This window comes from Podarcis cretensis (genome assembly GCF_951804945.1).
Source record: "Podarcis cretensis genome assembly, chromosome: 8".
Taxonomy (NCBI): Eukaryota; Metazoa; Chordata; class Lepidosauria; order Squamata; family Lacertidae; genus Podarcis; species Podarcis cretensis.
Genome location: NC_137177.1, coordinates 64,402,795 through 64,425,646, shown reverse-complemented (window position 1 = coordinate 64,425,646; position 22,852 = coordinate 64,402,795). Strand labels below are relative to the sequence as shown.

General features: G+C 43.0%; 2 protein-coding genes and 1 long non-coding RNA gene across 9 annotated transcripts in view; 1 reads left to right on the top strand and 2 right to left on the bottom strand.

The window, feature by feature from the left end:
* Window positions 1-1,928: 1,928 nt before the first annotated feature.
* Window positions 1,929-7,421, bottom strand: LOC307222664. The gene is made up of 2 exons (XR_013841829.1): window positions 5,419-7,421; window positions 1,929-5,377 (listed from the first exon to the last, which is right to left on the bottom strand). It is a non-coding gene; the product is annotated as an uncharacterized lncRNA (long non-coding RNA).
* Window positions 7,422-7,429: 8 nt separating this feature from the next.
* On the bottom strand, window positions 7,430-9,622 carry RGS9BP (regulator of G protein signaling 9 binding protein; the record flags this gene model as incomplete). Its single annotated transcript, XM_079988098.1, has 1 exon — window positions 7,430-9,622. One exon carries the CDS (start codon window positions 9,620-9,622, stop codon window positions 8,909-8,911), a length of 714 nt encoding a protein of 237 aa, XP_079844224.1. The 3' UTR covers window positions 7,430-8,908.
* Window positions 9,623-10,059: 437 nt separating this feature from the next.
* ANKRD27 (ankyrin repeat domain 27) overlaps window positions 10,060-22,852 on the top strand; it is a 54,992-nt gene continuing 42,199 nt past the window's right edge. The window contains exons 1-8 of one of the 7 annotated variants that reach the window (XM_079988086.1): window positions 10,060-10,193; window positions 18,494-18,628; window positions 19,557-19,667; window positions 20,078-20,234; window positions 20,903-21,057; window positions 21,932-21,991; window positions 22,096-22,149; window positions 22,230-22,295. In XM_079988086.1, coding sequence (XP_079844212.1) covers window positions 18,527-18,628; window positions 19,557-19,667; window positions 20,078-20,234; window positions 20,903-21,057; window positions 21,932-21,991; window positions 22,096-22,149; window positions 22,230-22,295 — 705 coding nt within the window. In that variant the 5' untranslated portion in view covers window positions 10,060-10,193; window positions 18,494-18,526. Of the gene's footprint in view, window positions 10,194-10,247; window positions 10,693-12,610; window positions 12,788-15,735; window positions 15,849-18,493; window positions 18,629-19,556; window positions 19,668-20,077; window positions 20,235-20,902; window positions 21,058-21,931; window positions 21,992-22,095; window positions 22,150-22,229; window positions 22,296-22,852 lie in introns of those variants that run through there. The other 6 variants (XM_079988087.1, XM_079988090.1, XM_079988089.1 and 3 more) reach the window with 6 other exon arrangements.

Sequence of the window (22,852 nt, the reverse complement as noted above, 5' to 3'; positions counted from 1 at the left end):
TTAACCCGAGGTACCACTGTAGTCATTTTTTTAGAATCTGGACTGTTCTCTGAATTTGATTTCTTTCAAATTATTTTAAAATCTTCTTAAATTTATATTGCATTCTTAAGGTTTTTGTATTAATGTTATTTTCCTTGCCAACTGTAGAAGAGATAAATAAATAAGTTACATGATGGGCTCTGATTTAATAGCTACTTTTAAACGTTGCAATATTCATGAAAAAATATAGGCTTCCCAGAGTTTACGTGCAGCAGATATGGATTTTGCCAAATAAAGAAAATAGAGATTGATTTGATTTCTCATTATCCTTCTGTCAACATGACTTGTAAGAAAAAGATTAATGTCTACATAAAGACCTGCCTTGCTTTCAAATCTGCAGTAAAATAATGTAAGGCCCAGTTCAGACACAGCCTCACAGCCTTCTCCCTTCTCTGTACATAAACGAAAGTGAAGTCTTACTTCACCTTAGAACTAGCCATAGTTGTGCATTGTATACAAACTCAGTTGTCATCCAGATTAAAATAGAAAATGGTTAGTTTCAAAATGAGCCAGCATCAAACCATAGCTGGCATGTTTAAGTTACCATTGTTTGTTTTAAACCAAGATTCCTGGTCTGTATGCAGTACTTAGCTGTGCAAAATGTGCCTGGTGGAATTATAACATGAAGTTTTGTCATCTCATCTGTGCAATATACTTTCATATAGACTGACTTCTCATTCCTTGCTGTAATGTTATTCAGATACTTGGCACATGCACAATTTCACAAAAGATTTAGAAAGCAGTCATTCTTCAGTAATCCCAGTTGTACTGTAGACTGCAGCTGACTGCTCACGTGTAGCCCTACTATTCCACTCAGACCTCAGCCTGCATTAAAAGACTAACATAATCGTATTGAGAGAAAGCATTTAGAGGACTATAATCCACTGGTCTTCCTGAATGACTTTTTACATAATGAAAATCTGTGAAGGGTAAATATGTTGATGAGGAGCTTCACAAACATTTATTTATATTCAAATTATTATTCCGCACTCTTAATTTTTAGCCGGAAGGCTAGGAGCTTTAATACCTCTTGGATTTTGTTTATATATAGAAACAATCCTGTGACACATGGCCTTCCGGGTTCTGTTGTTTTGAATTTTAATTTAATATTTCTTTTTTCATTACCGGATCTTTCCAACTGATTTGGGTTTGGTCATTTTTAACCTGCAGAAAACAGATGAAACCTTTAAGGTTCTTTAGTTCAACAAGCATAGATCAGCATTCAGTGCTTGATTTTTTCCAGATGCAGACCCCTTGGCTTCAGCACATCACCATAAATTGTAATTGAATTTTTCTCTTTCTGTCCTCTCTATAGATCTCCAAAATTCTTGGTTGCTGTGAATCTTAGGGTGAATGTAGGATACCAGTGTTCTAAGAGTCAGTGTGCTGGAGTAATTCAAAAGCTCACACATCCACCATCTAAGTTTATTTACTTTAAAGGTAGTGACACTTTAAAAAAATAGAACTTCCAAGTGAATGTGGTTATATTTCTGAGAATTCGCTTAGGTGCCACTGCTATAAAATGGAATTCACAGAGTCATCTGTAAGCAAATTTCCATTGCATTATATTACATATAAAGATGAAAAAGTTTGTGCTTGTCGTGAGATGGAAGCAGCTGATTTGATAATATTTAAACAGTGTTTTGCGCTTCAGCCTTGCACGCATATATGTGGACAATAATAAATTCTTTGCAGGCGAGATTCCACTCAGTAAAATAACTATGGAAGTTCACGACAACTCTCTAATGCAGTGGTGGTGTTTCACAGTATAATAATGAAATAGGTTATTTGGGGTGTGTAGGCAATTCAGTATGGGTAACTCAGTTTGATTGATAAGCTTATGCTTGGGCATCTGTCTTTTTTTGAAAAAATGACTGTCACAAACAGGCTGGCAAGTTGACAGAACAGGCTTTATTTTAAATAAATAATAGCAACAGGCTTTATCCTGAGCACAAAAGCAACACTTTTGCTCAGATGGAATGATGCCAGCTCATTATAATATTTTAACACTTCCATATTCATACTAAAACAATTCTGTAATATGAACCTGACAAAACATTTTGAAGTAAAACCTGGATGTTATAAATCAAAAGTGCTTATTTCCTTTCATATTGCACACTCTGTATTTATAATTACTGGGCTATCATCATGGTCGTAATACATTACTTTGTCATACTCTGTAAAATACGGCAAAGTTTGATTTTTTAAAAATCTTATTTTACAAAAAAAAAGAGACCCCCTCTGCCTTTTCCAGTGAATATATACATTCTTAAGAATTACTAAGGCTGTAAACATAAGAAAATAACCAGGCCTTTAGAAGTGTGTGTGTGTACATACACAAAAGCCAAGCTTCTGCTTTAAATTTGTGATTGAGTTTATACATAACACCTAAGCCAAACCATGGGTTGGTCCAAATGGAGATTGTGGCTCCTTTGCTTCTTCAGTCCTGGAGCATGTTGTATGAACCAAGGCTTGTGGTTTGTTTCATTCCCAAGAAACCATGAGCTGTAACCGAGTTTTGTTTGGCTTACAGCTTATGATTTGCCTGGAGGGGACAAACTATGAGCCCAGGGTCAGATGACTTACTAGGTTAAACCATGGCTTAGCTCACAGCTGCAGAAGACTAGACCAAGAGCAAAGTGGCAGCAATCTCTCCTCTAGGAGTCTAAATGCTTGTACATTTGTGCCAAGAAATTGTTCAGATTACCGTTATGTGCAACCCGAGCGAATGTGATCTTGTGTGTAAAATATATTTGGTACATCACAATCTAGTGGCTCAAGCACTAAGATATAAATCGTAGAATTGTAGAGTTGAAAGGGACTCTGAGGGTCATCTAGTCCAGCCACCTGCAATTAAGGCAGGCTTCCTCAACCTTGGCTCTCCAGATGTTTTTGGCCTACAACTCCCGTGATCCCTAGATAGTATGACCAGTGGTCAGGGATGATGGGAATTGTAGTCTCAAAACATCTGGAGGGCCAAGGTTGAGGAAGCCTGAATTAAGGAATCTCAACTAAAGTACCCATGACTGATGGCCATCCAATTTGTGCTAAGAAACCTCCAATGAAGAAGAGTGCACCACCTGAGGGAGTCCATTCCACTGTTAAAGAGCTTTTACCATCAGAAAGTTATTCCTAATGTTCAATTGGAATCTTTTTTCTTGTAACATGAATCTATTGGTTCTGGTCCTATCCTCTGGAGGAGAAAACAAGCTTGTTCCTTCTTCCATGTGACAGCCCTTTAGATATTTGAAGATGGCCTTCATATCATTTTCCATGCTAAACATACCCAACTCCCCCAACCTTGGTTTCCAGACCCTTTATCATCTTGGTTGTCCTCTGCTGCACTCATTCCAGCTTGTCATTATCCTTCTTAAATGGTGGAGAACTGGAGACAGTACTCCAGGTGTGATCTGACCAAGACAGAATAGTGGTGCTATTACTTCCCTTGATTTAGATATTAAACTTCTGTTGACGTAGCCTAGAATAGCATTAGCTTTTTTTACTGCTGCATCAGATGGTTGACTCATGTTAAGCTTGTGGTCTACTGAGACCCCTAGATCCTTTTTGCATATACTACTGGCAAGCCAGGTGTCCCCCATCTTATATTTGTGCAGTTGGTTCTTCTTGCCTAAGTGTATAACATTACATTTGTCCCTATTGAATTCATTTTGTTTGTTTGGGCCCAGTTATCTAATCTGTTAAGGTCAGTTTTAATTCCAATTCTGTCTTCTGTAGCATTAGCTATCCCTTCCAGTTTGGTGTCATCTGCAAATTAATGAGCACACCTTCAATTCCTTCATCCAAGCCAAGTCATTTATAAAGATGGTGAACAACAACAGGCCCAGGACAGAATCCTGTGGCACCAACTTGTCCTTTTTTTCAGGATGACGAGGAACCATTACTAACTTCTCCATGATATCATGGGGAAAATCTTACTGAAATCAAAATATACTATGTTCACGGCATTCCCCTGAAACACCAAAAAAGAAATGAGGTTCGTCTGGCATGACTGGGGTGGCCTGAAGTTTTGACTGGGGTGGCCTGAAGTGCAACTTCTAATAATTCAACAGTAATTTATTCCCACAAAACAAGCTGGAATGATTGCTACCTTCTGCTCTCATTGCCCATAGGGAGACCAGTGCAGAGGACACAGAATAATAGAATTGCACTGTAGAAGGTACCCCAATGCTCATCTAGTTCAACCCCATGCAATGCAGGAATCTCAACTAAAGCATCCATGACAGATGACCATCCAGCCTCTGCTTAATAACCTCTTAGGAAGGAGAGACTGCCATCTTCCAAGGGAGTCCATTCCACTGTCAAACAGCTCTTACTGTCATAAAGTTCTTCCAGTGTCTCATATATTTCACATTTCCATAGAATTTTAGCTGTTATATTTTATTCCATTGATTTCTGCCTAGCAGGCTAAACCTGTCAAAATGTCTTCTTCCATACCACTATTTAAAGGTATGAGAGTCTTGACCCCCTTTGCATCTGGTCAGCTTAGTAAACCAGGCGACAGGCAGCTGTGCCTAGGTCACATTGCGCATGTGATTACACTGGGCGTACATGTGAGATTAATGGTGGACCCATTAGGTAATTAGATAGTGGCAATCCTGTGTCTTAGATCACTTGGAAAACAAATCTTGTATGTCAGCATAATAGATTTACATCTCAAACCTGAAACTTTTACAAATATGTGTAGAGAAATGACTACACCCAAGTTGGAACTAAAAAAAGTTATTAATCCGGATTTCCTGTTTGTTCCAGAACAAATGCAACCCTTGGAGTTCTAAATGTCCAAAGAATATAGAATCTGTTTCTGATTAAAATACTGCTAGCTGCAATCCAACTATGCAGTTCCCCCACTCTCAAGTTTAATAATGCCATTTGCAGACCAGCTTTAAGTGCAAGGTTTGTGAATCACACTGAAGAAAAAGGTCTAGCCCTTGTAGCAGTGAAGACAGCCATCACTACCTCTCATGAACAATGCTTGAAGTGAAACAGTGGTCAGAACACAGGATCAATAGCAGCAGTTTGAGTCTATCTACATATGCAGAGATAGGTACTTTAGCACCAATATGAGTACACAGTTTTGACATCAAATACATAAAATCCAAATCCCACCTCTCAATTCCATTTTGGACTAAACACATATTTACAATCAAATATCAAAACACTTTTGATACCATGAGTAATTAAGGCTGCTGTCTTGCTTATTGAACACAGGAGGATTTATTTATGTGTTAACATGCTTTGAAGTCTTGCCTGGTTGCAACCTCTGCAGAACCAAGACTTGTTGTCCAGTGCTGCCTGCAAACATGCAGCACAAATTTTACTAACAAGACTGCTGTTAATGGGTAGCCTGAGCCAGTTTACTCAGATAACTTATATTTAGGAAGATTAATGGTTCATTCCTAAAGAGAAGCAAGTTACGGAGTTAGGCCCTCATTCTGTGCATACTTACAGGGCATTCTTTCCCATAAAATCCCTGTAGGACAGAAGTCTACCTTGAGCATATTTGACTTGAAATATGGTCTACCTGTATGCAGAGAATTTTAAGTTTTGGCTTACAAGTAAATAAGTGTAAACTTAAAATTCTAAGGAAACTAATGTGGGTATGACGTAGGACTCACATAGAAAGAGTTCAAGAATGGTCAGTAAATCATTAGTCTTAATAGATTTGCCAGGTACATACCTAAGTATATGCATTTGAAGGCAGAACCTATAGATTTTCACTGGCAGCCCCGCCTCCTATGCATGTTGTCTCAGAAGTTAAAGTCCAGCTATGTTCAATGGGACTTTACTTCCAAGTAAGTAGAAAAAAGCATTGCAGCTGTGCAGCCTGATCCTATTGCATGCAGGTCCCACTTATCCCAATGTTGACTAGCTTTCAAGTGTTTTTAGGTTTGCCGACATCCACGGAGTCCAACATAACCTTCCATGTAAATATACAGAGAACTGGGTTGCACGTATCCAGTTTGCAAGGACATTAATGAGACAAGCATACTAATCCTAAACATGCCATATGGAAGTTCCTTTGAAATTAATGGGACCTAATTCCAAGTATTACATTCAGGATAGCTCTATTAATAAAACTTAACAGATTTGTCAATAGGAGACTCATGCTCTTAGCCCAAGTGACTTAGGGTCAGGGTATAAGATTCTGCTGCCTGCTTCTTAGTAATCACACAATATATTCTTGTTAGCCTTGTAGGAGTTGCTGGGTGGGTGGGTGCTCTTGAGTTAGCCAATTAATTTAAATGTAATGAGCTAGCCCATAGTGTTAGACCATGTAGATCAGTCCTGTCTAGAGCAGGGGTGAACTTCAGGTCTGGGGCCCAAATGTGCCCCCAGGTCTCTCTATTCAGCCACTGGAACTCTCCTGAGGCCACACATCCTCCCCAGAAAGTTGCCCAGAAGGGAATGTGAACTTTGGGCTGGAAAAGGTTCACCATCATGGGTATAGAGAAAGTGGAAGTAGCTCTTAAGGAACTCATGTAAAGGAACTTAGGGCATCCTATCATGCAAAGTACCGTATATCACAATCACAATGCCAGTCCAAAACACATATCACCATTGCTAGGAAATCTGACACTGGACAATTGTAACTCATGGCTTTGTTAGACCCAAGGGTTCAGATTAAGGTTTTCACCGATTTGTGCACTTAAAAGTTTGAAGAGGTTGAAGCTTAACCTGTAAATCTTCTCACCACTTCAATTAACTCAGTTAATTCAAGGGGCAAGTAGAGAAGCATGTTTTGTGTACATGAGCAATACCGTCCTAAGCACGTTTATTCAGAAGTAAGTCTCAATTACTGCTAAGTAGACAGGGATGGGACCACACTTTCAGTTGCTTAACTTTGTTGCCTGGAACTGCTAATTGCTGCTAAAGAGGTTAGAAATGTTCAGTAACACCCTTGTAGTTTGAATGAGTGGAACTGCATGTTGAGTATACTGTTCTTGACAATCCGCTGTGACTGAAATGAAACTCTGCTTTAAAAGCCATTTTAGATAGGGCCTTTGTCTGCACAGGAATGCCTCTTGCATCCCCTTTAAAGATACTGTTCCACAGACAGCTTAAAAGAGGAGCAATGCTCTCTTTTACATAATGTTTATCTAGCTCCACTGTCTAGCTCCAACAGCCCTGTGCTCAGATGCTGCCATCCAAGTCACATTTGTGCCAGGTCTTGGGTATGTCAGGATTATAAGATTGATTCTAATCTTCTTGGCTCTGGCAGGTACATATGTAAATCTCATTAACAGTAACAGGAGATGTACATGTGTAAACTTCAGACTGTCAACGTGAGATCATGCCTCTTCTTTGCACCATAGAATCAGAGTGGAGCTCAAGCACAGGAAAGGGTTCTCTGGAATCTCCAGGTAAGCCTGGGAAAGACCCCTGTCTGAAGCCCTGGAGAGCCACTGCCAATGAGTGAAGAAACATAATGCTGTGTTAGATGAACTAATGGTCTGACTTGGCACAAGGCAGATTCATAGGTTTTAACGTCCTGTTACAGCATTAAAAAAATCAGCGATAGTGGCTTGTTTTTAGGCCACATTGACACCCCAAATCTGAAACACATTATATGAAAGTCCAACTGAAATAAATGGAATCTTCTTTATAAGTATGCTCAGGATTATAGCCAGAGCCTGCATTTAAAGCTTCGATTCTAAACACATTTACCAGAGAGCAAGTCCTATTTAACTCAGTAGAGTTTACTTCTGAGTAAACATACTTGGGATCTTGCTGCACTCTAGCTTCACTGTTTTTTAGAAACACCACTGTTCAGCTTCCATGCACAAACCAGGGGAGTTGTGCAGTGCCATCTTATTTACTCAGAATTAAATCCTGAATTCACTGGCACTTGCTCCCAGCTCAGGTATGTGTATCCATACATGATTTCAAGGCAATGAATACACCTACTAGGGAGTAAATCCTACTGTGGGTATGTGATATATGCATTATATATAATGCAGCATGTGTGCACACTGTATAAGGGGGGTATAATGCAGCATCCTTTGTGGAAGATTTGGTCTGAACGGGCATTTAAACTTGACTGACAGTGAACAAAGAAGCTGAACTGGTTCTACCCCACAGCAAACTATAAGTGGTAGAATATGTTATGCAACAGTGAATTGAACACAGAGCTTCTTAAGGTCTCTGTAAATGGTGTTTAATCTTTCTTCTGCAGATTTGGATTGCCTTTCACAGTGTATGCTGTGCCAAAGTGCAATTAGTTCCGATAAAACAAAAGAAGTTCAGATCTCTTAAACCATTTGGTTCTAAACTCTCCCTCCCACCAAAAAAAAAAAAAAAAAAAAAAAAAAAATACTATCAGGCTTAGCACCCAGGGCTAAAAGCACACTTCTTTTAGAGACAGAAAACAAATCTTCAACTCAGGACCACAACATCATTTATGTTTGTAGGAAATTATATGTAAATTTATAGGTGTCTCCATTTTGCCTCTGAATTAATTCCCATCTCCAAATCATGTGCAATTTGTAACCAGTTTGTAAACATGGACCAACAGTAGAACCTACTCACAAACAATACTTTTTTTCCTGCTTACTGAGAATAATCATCTATAAATAGTGAACAAATCCCTACTATGGCTGGGAGTTGTAATACCCACATACCTTAGATGGACTGTTCTTTAAAGCTAGAATATCGCACAAATCCTCAGGCTTAGGACTTGAACAGAACACATCCCCTGCCCCTTATTCTGGCACAGGGATCCCATCCCATACTCGCCTCCTCCCTCCACCCTTTCGCTTGGAAAACCATAATCTGGGGGAACAAACGCCTCTCCTTTTTCTCCCTCATCAAAAAAAGCCAAACTCTTCTTCTGAACCTGGCATCCCCCACCTTAGGAGAGCTTTGCCACACACACGGCCAGGATGATGGCGATGAGGAGGACAGCCGTGAAGATGATGCCGGCCAGCACTTTGCTGATATCGCAAAAGGCCTTGCTCTCCTCCACCTCGATCATGCCGATGGAGGAGGCGCCCACGCTGATGGTGGACTTGAGCTCCGCCCCGGGGTCCTGCTTGGCCTCCACCGTCCATTGCGGGACGCTGACTTTCATCTCCATCTCGTACATCATCTCTCCCACTTGGTTGATCTCGTTCTCCAGGTCCTTCAAATCCACCACGTCGATGTTGTTGTCCGCCTCGTATTTCATGTTCTGGACGCTCATGGCGCGGGCGGCCACCCCGGAGGTGCCGCCGCTCATCCCCGTCTGGATGAGCGGCTTTTTGGGTACGTTGAGGGGGAACTCCTGGCCCAGCTCCAGGGCGCGCCGCATGTCGGTCTCCAGGATCTCCAAGCAGGTGGAGAAGAGGACCCAAAGCCGCTCGAATTCCGCCCTGTCCTCTTTGCTCACCGTCTTGTCCCGCAAGGCGGCCGTGAGCTTGTTGCGGTTGGCCACCGCCAGTTCCTGGGCTTTCTGCCGGGTCTTCTTGAGCTCCTCGCGCAGGTTCTGCGAGTCCGAGGTGCCGCCGATGGTCAGCACCATGTGCCGGTAGCAGGCCGTCACTTTGCTCAGCGCGTCCAGCAGCGCCTTGCACTCATCCTTCGCCATGGCGCGCGCCGGCCGGGGCAGCCGGGCTGCCGCTGCTTCTCACGGCCCTACGCGCTGCTCCTCCTCCCCCCGCCGCCGCCCCTCCTTCGAAGCTCAGCCCCGGTGGCTCCGTCTCCGGACCCCGCGCACATGGCAGAGCCCCCCGATCGCCCACAGCCCGCGCCGCTCACCGCCTGCTGGAGTCAGCGCAACGCCTGGATCTTGGGCGAGCGAGAAAGAACCTCGCCCTGGACTGCTTGCTCTCCAGCATCCTTAGCAAACGCCACCGCAGGAGCTGAAAGACAGGTGTCAGGTGAGCTAGCTGGCCGCCCTCGCTGTCTTGTGCCTTCCTCGTGAGACTGAGCTCCGTTCCGGCTCCCTTTAAGCGCGCTCGGGCTCCCGAGCAGGCGCCGGGCTGCCGGCCTTAAATAGCTCACAGCTGGAGCTTCTGGAGCCAATCACAGGGGCCCCCAGCCCGCCTTTTCAGAGTCGCCTCCGCCGCCGCCACCACCACCGCCGGGCTCCTGCTCTTCCTCTTCTCTCCGCCGAACGCCGCATCTGCTTTTCCGCCTGCTCCTGCTGCTGCTTTTCGGTGAGCCTTCCCCCCCCCCCCCCCAAGCTCCACCTTCTCGGGCTGCTTACTGAGCAGACGTGGTCGAAGCGGCTGTGGAAACGGCCCGGCGGATTGGCTGGCCTGCTGGGAAGTGCCCGCCTCGGTGGCTTGGCGAGGAAGAGGCAAGGCTCTGGGCGGCTGCAGGGGGCCGGGGGCGCAGGAAGGGCGGCGAGCGAGGGCGGCCGCCAAGGAGCCCTGGTCGCACTCGGTGGCTCAGGAGGCAAGTGAGCCAGAAAGTCCGGGGGGCCAGAGCTTGAAGCGCTTGAGCGCCGGCCGTGAGGCGTCCCGGCCCGCGGATTCCCTCCAGGCCTCTCCTGCGGGGTTTGGTGCTCAGCCTGGGCCAGTGCGGGCGCTTCTTGGAGTCAGGTGGCTGGAAGGGAACTGGGGGGCCCTGCAGCCCAATGTCGCGTGTGTCGTGAGCTGCTTCCTTTCCGCTTCGTGCCTTTCGGGCGTTCGGGTTCTCGGACGTGTCCTTTCAGTAAGTGCTGCTTTGCAAGGGGAGTGAAGTTGCAGGGTGATGCAGAAAAGTTCAGAGGGGAAGAAGCGTTAGGGGCTTATCGCTTCTCTTGAGGCAGTCCCTGGAAAGTGTTTGGTGTGTGGCCTGAAATATCCTTGACTGGAGAAGAAATAAGCAGCTGAAGATGTGCTTGAAATGAGTTTCTGGCTACATAACGTCCCTTGCTGGTAATAGATATTAAGGGGGTTATAACTGGAGACTTCATCGGGAATGAGCAGCGGTGCAATCCTGCATGTTTTACTTTGAAGCAAATGCCACTGAGCCCTATGGGGCTTGCCCCCAAGTACCGTAGTTATGCGTAGGATTCTGAAAAGAGGAGTTCTTGCAATGTACTTTCTGTCCACACAGGAAGTTGTGGTCTGCAGTCTTTCCAGTGTGGGCTTCTCTGTAACTCCTCTGTGGAAGGACATGTTTGAATCCCTTGGGCATTTTTGAAACATTAAGCAGTTCATAAATGCTTTAAATTCACATAAATAAATACATGGGTAAACTTTTTTTTGGATGGAAAACAGGATATTGATAACTTTTATGTAAAGTAGCTAAAAGCACATATTCTAAAATACCCACCATGACATAGTATCCTTCTAGCAGGCAAACACAGTAATTAAGCGATTAAGACAGTAACCCTATATCAATTTACCTTGGAGTAAGTCCAGTGGAGCTTCCTGCCGTGTAGGCATGTATAGAATTGCATTGTGACTGGCTTTGCCATCCCATAGACTAGTGTTCAAGAGACTAGAATCCTACTCTTGTCTGCTTTGATGCAAGGTCCACTAAATTCAGTTTTATCTTATTTCCAATAAGTACAGGATTTTTAAGGAGGCAATGCATAGTATCTGCTCAGAGTAAGCCCCCTACTGAACTTGGTGGGGGCCTGACTCTGAACAAACATGCATTTATGTTGGGTTGCATGCCTGCAATTCTACACACACTCCTTTAGGAATAAATCCCACTACAGGCACCTGCTGCTGAGTAAACATGGGTGAGAACATGATGACTTAAGTGATATGTAGGCCATGTTCTCAAAGTGAAACTTTTATTTATAATTTTCAAGATGCCTTGCATAATACAAAGAAACAAGTGTAATAAAGCATTTTATTAAGAGTTTTGACGAATTCTGGGGCTGGGGTGGGGGACACAATGACTTGTGTGTGAATAATAGTATAGTTCACATCCTAGCAGAAGCCCAATTCTTCATTTACTAGCATTCACACACACCCTTATTGAGTTAAATGTTGGGGTTTGGTATCCTACCTTTATATCAGTTGAGGGTTTTTATCTACATGGAGGTTGAGTTCCACTCGCTGTTTTGCTTAGATTCACTAGTTTTGTTTCCAAGATAGGGGCAGGCATTATGCTAAAAGCTTGTGTGTTAGAAAGCAGTGGCTGCTTGGAAGCAAGTGCACTCCTTGTATGCAGTTAACAAAACAACTTAGGAAGCATCAGTTTTGAGTTACCAAAACTTATGCATGGAACATTTCTAAGTAGAACGTTGATAAGTCATGTGGCTGGGCGTTTAAATCAGCACCACATCTTGTCAACTGACTTTCTCGGAAAGAGCTTACACGAACACTGCTTTTGAAGTTTGTCAAAGCAGCAACTTCACCAGTGTTTTGAGCCAACTTATTTTGGGGGTGGGGTGGGGGATAAGGGCACGCCCCCAGACCTCCAGCCCAGTGAAGATTGTGTCCTCACTGACCACATAATGCTGAACAGGGTGTGTGGGTGAGTGAGGGAGAGAGCGAGCGAGCAGAGTATTCTGGAAGGTGGCAGTGTGGCTGGAGCCCTGACCAGAGCATTCCATCCACACTACAGCTTCTTGTTGTAATTAGTCTGTTTTGAATAGTCTGTTTTGAAATACCACAAGCTCTGCACTCTGAACTCCGTGGCTCAATTATCAAATTGCATTATTGCATGCATGTTTTGTAAGTTAAGTGGCAGCATGAACTTAATCAGATATTAGCTGTATAGATCTGTGGTGTTACAGATCTCTTCAGTGGCCCTACAGGTGGTCCTCATTTACTGCACTGAGAGCAGCAGGCACTTTCCTGATGCTGTGAGTTTCCTAACTAGCTTGGGGAATGGGGAGGAAGCCATGCTTAATTGTTTGTGTATATAGGTATATAGATATATAGGTTGTTTTAAAGGCCTTGTTTGTTTTGCATTTTAATTATGAATGTTTTGATGTTTTATGACATTGTTTTATTGCATATTTTAATTATGCATGGCCATCCTTTTTAAACTGGTTTTATATTTGTAAACCACTAAAGCGGTAAATGAATGAATCAATCAATTCGCTATATATTTTGGAAAGTGGTTTGTCTTGTCTTCTGTTTCTTCTCTATATATTCAGACGCCTCTTGAGATATCGTTGCTAAACTTGGCACAAGGGTTCCTTCCCAAGGTGGGGACAGCATCTTCATTGATGTTTAGATGCCAGGCACCATTTTGAATCAAGATGGTGGACCAAAACATGAGTTTGGATTGGCAGCACCTGATTTTTGGTGTCACAGGTCCAAACTCACAAATTGCATTATCTATCCATTTTAAAAAAGGTTTCTAAAAATACCCAGGCAGCACCGGGCACTTCCTGCTAGTCAAATGATGATGATCATGATATAATAATATAGAGGATTTCCTGAGGGGATCTGTCTGACTTCATAGATGATAAGGTTACCACCAGTGGGCCAAATAAAAGTGAGTACAATTAGAACTTAATTATTTTCAAAAGGTGGGAGTGAGCATTGGAGATAAACTTCTTGGTCTGAAGCCAAAATACTGAATGTAGGCACATTGGCATCTTAAAATACAGCTAGGTCTTCTTTTTCTCAATTTCACAGGATGCAACAGGATAGATAGATATAGATTGGAGCCAACATTGTGTGTACATGACTTCCCAAATAAGCGGTGGGCATGCATTGGATTCAGAGAAGATGGGAGTTCATACCCAGCCTTTGTGGCATGGACTCTTCACTTCCCCGAGCAATGCAGTTATGGGGTAGCTTTCTCTGAGTTTAGCTTTCTCTGGATTGGAGCACTTAACTGTATTTCTTTGCTCAATCTACAAATAAACAAGTAAAACAGGAATGCAGAGAAAGAGCAGACACCCCATGAAGTAGAAGATCTATTACACTATATCAAATCCCCAGAGAACAGATATACTTCTAGCATTTAGCTAATTCTGACTGCTCTGCCTCATTTATGCCCAAACTATTGCTCAGCCCCTTCCATTAACTGATGTGTGTGGAGTCACCACCTTAAATCTTTGGCTATCTCTTCAGACACAATGGAGGGATGATTGACTATCTCATAGCAGTTGGCTCCTATCAGCTGCTCATTAAGAGTAGTAGGCCAGAAGCTGTAAAGCCATGTACAGCTTAGGCAGGGAACTTTTCAGCTCAAGTGTCACATTCACTTGTGGGGGCCACATGCCTTTTGTGGGATTGGCCATAGGCAAATGTGGCCAGAACAACAAATGTGAATTTTATCTTTGTACAAGAGGCTAAATTTTACACATACACACCCCTCTGTCCTTCATTCACACAAGCTAGAAGCATTATCAGAAATCAGGGACATAGTTCTGCCAGCAAAAACACTCAAGGGGGAATGCAAAGCAGAGCTAGTGAGGGGTGTTGCCTAAAAACCAGGGTGTGTGGCCTGGGGCGAGGCCCATGGCTGGATAAAGGGGCCATAGAAGGCTGCATTTGGCTCCTGGGCCTGAGGCTTCCCATCTCTGATGTAAGAGAGTAGTCTTATCAAATAGTACAGTTTTTAAATTAACTTGGTTATGTGTTGGGATATACAAGAATATTAAGTGGATATGTTTTTCATTGACAGAACTACTAGGCTTCTGCCTCAAACTTTGCAGGATATCCTGGGGTCTGACATGGTTGTGGAATGTACTTGAGATCATTTGTTTGCTTTAAATGAGGTTTTGCTTTCCTTTTCCCCCAGTCATTTGATGCTGTAGCTGTAAAAGAATGGATCCATTGAAGTTTAGTTTAACTGCCTTAGTCATTGTGAAAATGCTCTGCTTAACAGATGCAAAAACAGACCCTGCTTTAACCACCCCATAAACTTAACAATGTCAGAAGATGACTCATCCACACAAATGACCTTGAAATATTTCCTGAAAGCATGCTTGATTGTCTTGCATTGCTAAACCTGTTTAGAGGTGGGCTTGTGGCATTTATGCGAGAACCATCCAACAAATGTGACCTGCTAAACATGCTGTGAAATGTTTGTTTGCCAAGCAGGGTAATATTGTGTGGTATCGGCACATGACCACATCCAGTAACACATGTTAAAAAAAAATATCTAGTGATAATCCTTCCTGGGGTATAAGAATATAGGTTCAGGGATACATAATCTTCCATGTTAATGTTCTAGGAGGAGAGGGCTAGGCTAGTACTTCCTTATATAAGGAGGGAGCCTTTTTATATGCAAGAGCATTAATCAAGTGATTCCTCCACATGCTTTTCTGATGGCTGTGTCATGTGGTTTTCTTTTAAACGCCTAACATGGCTTTGGCTCTAGTTCAAATTTTCTTCTATGAACTTGGGCTAATTGCAGTCCCTCTGCCTAGCCTACTTTGGAGAGTGGTGTTGACTGTAAAAAGGGGATAATCCTCTGTTTTCCTGAGCCACTCTGAGAAAAGACGTAATGCAATGTGAATCCAGGACAGATAGGGGGCCTAGGGTTGCATCTGACATATTCCCCTGTTTTTCCATATTCTGCATTATTCAGCATTCTTCTCTGAACCTTTTCTCAAGATAGACTATTTCCATCTAGAATGACTATTGGTATTATTACCCCAGGGGGAACACTCTCATAACCTCTTCTAGGAGTTTTACTCTTCAGGAATCATAGTAGTTTGCCATGCCAAGATAACCCCAAATCCCCATCAGAACTGGTCCCTGTCTCTGCAGGTCATCAACCCCTATCTAACAGTTTTAACTATCAAGTTTTGAATTGTTTTAACTAGCTCTGATTGGTTGCTGGGTCACCAGGAGGCCGACTATGGGTATGTCCATCAGCTCCCCTCAGCATAAGTAAACTAAGGAAGAATGAAGTGTTGGAGAAAAGATGTAGTCTGCCAGCTGGTTCTGGGAGCAACTGTTAGTGTGGCTTGGCTTGTATATGTTCTGTTGCTACTAAGCAGTTTAGACTTGTCACTTGCAGCATGTAATCCCATATGCTGGGAATTGCCTGCTGTCTTGCCATCACTTGGAACTACTACTTCTGGCCCATCAGAGCTACCATCTGTCAATATCAAAATTACTTCATATCACTGTCTATTTGCATTATGATCCCATCTGCATTTGGCCATGAGCTATAGATGCTACACTTATAACTAAGCAGCAGCGTTCACGATTAAAAAGCACCAATCGCTTTTGCCCTTAGAATGATTGTAGCTGTTGATACCGCTTGGCTTACAAAGTTATGTTGTGTTTACTAGTTAGTGGCATCCTTCAGGTTTCTCTTGGCAACTGCAAACTGGGCATCTTTGCTTGATCTATTCAAGACTATACAGAGATTCTGAACTCCAAATTTTCTTGAAATGGGCCTGTCCTAATCAATAGGCTTTATCAAGAGGCTCCAGCTGTGTCCCAGAGCATAGCCTCATGCACTGGGTAGAGTAGCAGTGGGGAATCCTAGTTAGGCCTGCCTGGTCTCCCCATTTAGCCCACAGCATGGTTTGGACCATGCCATGCCCACCTGTCCATCACCTGATGAGATACTGTCAGGCACAGGACATATCAGCCCTTAGGGCCAAATTGTAAAGGAAGAATAAAGAACTTCCTTTTAAGTACCATATTTTGCTCCATAAGACGCAGCTGACCATAAGATGCACCTAGTTTTTAGAGGAGAAAAACAAGAAAAAAATATTCTGAATGAAACAGTGGATGTATGATTTTTGTGGTTCATGCTGTGGCCACAGACATGTGATCTGATGGTGAATTTGGGGTGACCCAATGCAAAAATCCTGAGGATCCATGTGGATGTGTGCTTTGTAACCACATTTTTGCGCCATTGCAGCCCCAGGAAACAGTGGGCGCGTGATTTTTTTTGGTGCAGGCTGTAGCCATGGACATGCTATGTGATCTGATGGTGAATTTGGGGTGACCCAATGTAAAAATCCTGAGGATCCATGGGGTTTTACCTCCCCCCCCCAGGCAGCTACCACTAGCATCCCTTATCTCTCTTCCGATCCCACCGATCAGCTGTTTCCTTTCAACACTCCCTTCCCTCTTGTTTGCCTTAGTGTAGTGTCTTTTCCTTAGCTGGAGCAGTTTTTTGCCCCTCCTTTTCTTCTAATTTCTCTCCTTGTTGCTTTAGTCTTCCTGTTTCCCCCCCTTTGCAAGTTTTCTGTCTTTTCCTCCTCCCTCCCAGGCAGCCTCCATTATCTCTAGCATCTCTTATCTCTCTCCCCAATCAGCAAATGATCAGTGACTATGCACGGGGCAGGCGCCGCTTTGCTGTGCTCCTGGCACTGTTTGCCAGGCTGCATACCATAAGGTTGCAAATATTGTATAAGCCACACTTTAACTTTGTATGGTCAGAATTTTGGGGGAAAGTGAGGCATATATTCAGGCCAATACGGTATGTATTTTTTCATGTTGTAAACTGCCTTGAGCATGGTTTTAACTGTCCCTGGCAAGAAGAGAAATTAAAACTTGAGTATACAATGGAAGCATAGACAAAGGCTGTAGTCAGTTCTCTGGTATGGTGGTGTTCTTGCTTTCCTTTTCGTACTTCATAACCTTCAGCTATATATTGAAGCAGAGCTTAGTGTTTCCTTTATGGTGCAATACAGGAAAGTAATTGGTTTAAACTGTTTCTGATCCATCAGGGGCCAGTGAACAATTAATAAATAAGAATACTAATGATTTTATTCAGGAATCATTTCCAATTCAGTAAAAAGTAGTAAAACAACTGCATATATAAAAACAAAATGACAATTGCATATATATATATATATATATATATATATATGCACAATTTAAAATCCAACTGGGGATAACAGTCTCTACTGAGAAGACCTTTTAGAAGAGGAAAGTGAATGATTGGTGGATCCCTGGTGTCTGGTGTTACAAGGGACTGAGTTGGGATGGTGACACCTATTCCAAGGCATAGAAACAAACACCCCTGGTCTCCTGTCACATAGTCTGGAAAACACCCAGGACATTTTGCTGCTTGAGGTGGGAAAAGGATGGGGTGGCACCCATTCCTGTCCATATGCAGAAACCTACCAAACTGTTGGTTGACTTTCTTCAACACTGGTGATGGGGCAGCTGCCTCCACTGCCCCTGAAGGCAGCAACACTTAGCTTGGAGGGGGCACAGGTCAGATTCCTTGGCACATACAGGTTGCATACTGTTCCCTGCCTCCCAACATTTGCTGCCTGAAACAGTTGCCTCCTCACTCTGCCTAATACTAGAGTTGGACCTAAATGCACCTTTTTCTCCAGTCCCCCTAGAATTTGACTTTTTCATACTCTTCTATATAATTGTGTGCACGGAAATAGTGGTACATAATTATGCAAATGGTTGAGAGGGGTATTGTGGTGCAATCCTATGTAAACAAGTGCCATTGAGTTCAATAGGGCTTTCTTTGATGTAAGTGCTTATAGGATTGCAGCCTATGTCTGTGGGAAGAATGATGGGAAGTGTCTTTCTTCTGGTTACTAATGGTAGCAATTGGGTTTTGACCATGGAGATCTCTCTCTCTCTCTCTCTCTCTCTCTCTCTCTCCTTTCTAGAAAGTCTCTAAATTGGATACTTGGGGAGTCCATATGGCTGTGTATGATGAAGACCTCTTGAAGAACCCTTTTTATCTAGCTATGCAGAAACGACGTCCTGATCTCTGCAGGAAAGTTGCAGAATTCCACGGAATTGTAAGTAAACTTGATGTCTTCAGAAAATGGGTCCTACAGCTTGGCAGGGAATGAGTTTGGACTTTGGGTTCAGGGGGTCTATTTAACAGATGTGAAAAAATGGGCAAACTACACCTTTGCTGTGGTATACTATTAAGTTTCCTTGCTTTTTGCACCATCACATGTTGCACATATGACAAAAGCATTAAAAAAGTGGAGGCATCTTTGGGAATGGGAGGAGGGTGTTACTTGATGCCAATTCTTCTAAAGATAAGTTTTGTGTAAAAAAATATTAAAATGTTTAAAAAGAAAAAGTGGAGGAGCTGTGCATAGTTGTAGAGAGACCACTCAGTGAGGTGCTTTTAAATGGTTGCCACAAGAGTTAGCCCTGTTATAAGAATATCTTTTCATGACTCTACATGGAGAATCCAGAATTTTTAAATCAACAGTTTTTTAGATGGTTTACAATGATACTTGCTTGGTGCAATCTATTCTTCTCTGAACTTGTGTCTGGCTGCTCTTGGAGGAAATACTGGGTGGTGTCCAATGCTACTCCTGGACAGAGTGGACCCATCGAAGTTCATGAACATGATTAACTTAGGTTTGTCAAGTTTAGTAGGTCTACTCTGAGTAGGACTTGGTGGGATACAAAACATTGCGTCAAAGTATTAAGGGTTTGAGATATGAAGTGGTGGCTCTCGTGGCCTCCCACAATATAGTATTCCTTCCCCCAGCCCATTGCACCATGTCATGGTCTGTCCTCATTTGTGGTGATTGAAGATCACCTCCCGGTGAGTAATGGTTTCTTGATCTGTACTACATTACTGCCCAATTTCAAAACTTGGCATCTTAAAATAGTGTGGTCTGGCAAAATGTTAATACTTTAAGGATTTATCGGTTTTGTGTGTGTGCGTGCATGCACCTGACTCCAGGTTTACTACTACTTTAGGTGCTAGTTCCATGCAAAGGAAGTCTTTCGAGCAGCAGCATCTCAGCTTGCCAGTTTGACTCCTACGTTCTGAAGTCTGTAGAAGAAAACTTTCAAACTGTGAATGGAAAGGTACAAAAAGTATTTTAAGGACAGGGATCTAGTGCAGTCTTGCACTGAGAGTGGTGGAGGCATCAGCCCACTCTGCAACCTCATGAAGTTCAGTGGAATAAATGAATTCTAAAGAAATACAACAGTAATGCTTTAAGAGCTCAAACAGAGAAGGCTTCTTACTCTAAAACTGATGGACAATCTTGCCCTTCCATCAAACATTTAAAAATCAATTCTGTAATACCATTTCAAAAGCGGAGTAGTGTGTTTTAACTTTTGCATTGCACCTGTCTTGCTTTGGAGAAGCCGCCTTATCTTTCTCAAAATCTGCATGACTAATCACTATTCCTAAATAATTGTTCCGCTTGCGTACTCCTCACGTTGATATTGATCTTTTTTCATTTGCCTTTCCCTTCCTCCTGTCCCTTTAGGAAGTCTTCATACAAGGAAGCTTGATCATCCTAGGGGCTGGCTTCAGCCCTCGTTGCTCAGTGCCTGTTCTTTTTGAGGAAACTTTCTACAATGAGAGAGAAGAGAGCTTCAGCATCCTTTGTATTGCTCATGCGCTAGAAAAAAATGAGAGTGAAGGTGAGTAGTAGTGCTCTTCTCAGCCAGCCCTTGGACTTCAACAAAGCCAACTCTAGGTATTTTGCTGCCTGAGGCAGATGGCAGGAGAGTCCCATTTTCCCTTCTGCTGCTCCATTCCATGTACATAATTGGATTGGACTGGCAATTGAACCTTTTTTCAACACTGGTGACAATGCAATGCCTTCCACCACACTGGAGGGGGCAGCAGACTATATTAGGAGGTACATGGCAGGTACCCAAGAGGGAACAGGCTAGGTGGCTATCACTGCCACTCCACCCTCTGCTGCCTGATGTATCTACCCTACTCTGCCTAATGGTAGGGCCAGCCTTGGGCAATAACACTTCTTTCAGGACCTTCATATACCATGAGCAGACAGCTTATGTGGTCTAGAAGGCCAGGTCAGAAGCCTTTCATAAGGCGACAAGGATGAGAGCTAGATTACCCTAGCAGGCTTGCATGAAGGATCTTCATCCTGATTATTATTTCCTGGAAGAAATGACTCTTCAGAAGCCAGGAAAAGAGTTAAGAGGTCAGCAATAAATATGGGAGTCCTGGGTTCTTGCCATGACTTTTTGCATCTGGCAACATAAATAAATCAATAAACTGCTGCTAATGCTAGGAGGAACTGCAGATCTTTCTGTGCACTGACAACTGCCCTCCGTTTCAGAACAATCCTCAACGCCATCAAACTCTTACTCCCTGAAAAACGTTGAAGATGTGAGAGAGTTCTTGGGGAGACATGCTGAAAAGTTTGATAAAGCCATTGCATCTTTCCACAGGACTTTCAAGGATCATGACAGGAAAATCCTGCGGCACTACATAGTCAGTATCTCTGTTTTCAGCCTGCCTTAGTCTGTTGCAAATGCCTATTGCAAGAAACATTCTCCCATTTCTTACGCAGGAAGAATACCTCTTCTGTGCCATGTATGCATGATCTAAAAAAAGAGTACATATTGCTTCAAAAGTTTATCTATATGCAAACCTGTAGCTATATGCAAGTCAATGTAGATTAACTAAAATGTTGATTAACCCATTTCAGATACCTTTAAAAAAATTGAGTTGCAGCCGTAGTTACTGCTCGCTGCTAGATTACTTCATAATGAGAATGGCTCAAGTGCAACTCTAGAATAAATAAAGCACAGTAACCTACTTGATTCAAATGTGCTCTGCACCCACATGAACTAAATCTTTGGAAGATTAATCTGGAACCTGTACCTCCTCAAAGAAAGCACTGGCACTCCACCCAGTTAAGCAACTTGGACTCTCCTCATGTCTTTCTTAAATGTTCTTTCTCCCCCATCCCTGCAAGGGCCCTCTACCTAGACATGTTGATGCAGTGGCCCAGTTAGGATGGCACACTGAACCATAGCTCACAAAGAGTGAGCTGCAGCAAGCTTCAGGTGCTCCCTGTTCCTCTACTTTGACCTCAGTGAGTCCATAAGCTTTGGTTCTGTTTCTGCTTAGCCACAGCTGCTTGTGCCATGGTTTACAAGTTGCTTTGTGTGAAACAAACCATGAGTTAAGCAGAGTTCGGACAACACAACAAGCTGTCGTTAAGCGAAAACTTCTGAGCTCCACCTGGCAGCCATGCTGGTCAGGGGAAGTGGGAGTTTGTGAACTTGAGTCTCTTGTGATTTAATGTGACATCTGAGCCCAGCCTTTTGTGCTCCATAATGTCCTTCTTTTTGGTCTCCAGGATTCTGTAAATGCCCTCTACACCAAATGTATTCAGCAGTTATTGAGAGACTCGCACCTTGTGAGTATGAAATGGTTTGTGTGTGTATGTGTTAAATACAATTTTCTACCCCTTCCCCAGACAGTGCCTGTTAAGACTGCCTTTTCTCTCTCTCGTGTCCTTAGAGGATGCTTGCCAAGCAGGAGCCTCAGATGAATCTGATGAAGCAAGCTGTGGATGTAAGTAGTGGGTTGTTTCTTAGTGGGAACTCGGTAAACGCATGAGCATCTCTGGTTCAATTTATTTATTTGTGTTTCAGATGTACATCCACCATGCTCTATATGACCTGATCTTTAAATATGTGGGGACTATAGAGGCGAGTGAGGTAGGTGTCACTTTCTCTTGGCAATTTGAATGCCTACTTTCCCAGCGCCAGAATATAAGGTGCTTATCATAGCACTTATGGAAAGGGTACATTTTGATCAAAAGGCTTTTGCCTCAAGGTGCATGTCGACATTTCTGACTATTGCTTACATGTATTTTAAAGGAAAAACACTTGGAATATCTGATTGTCCTTAACCATAGTTCAGTGATAGAGCACCTGTTTTGCATGTAGGAGATGCCAGGTTCAATCCCTAGCATCTCCAGTTAGAAAGGAGTAGGTAGAAGGTGCCTGAAAACCTGGAGAATCATAGTAGACCATATAGGGCTAGATAGACCAAGCCTGATATATTGAGGCAGCTTCTTATGCTCTATGTACTCGTCTACTGGATGGTGTCTTCGGCCCTCCACCTATTGCTACAATTCCCATCAGACCCAGCAGGCATGGCCAATGGCTAGGAATTCTGGGAGCTGTAGTTCAGCAATGTCTGGAGGGCCAAAGTTCCCCCATACCTGATCTTCAAACGTCCCCCATACCTGATCTTCAAACGTCCCCCATAC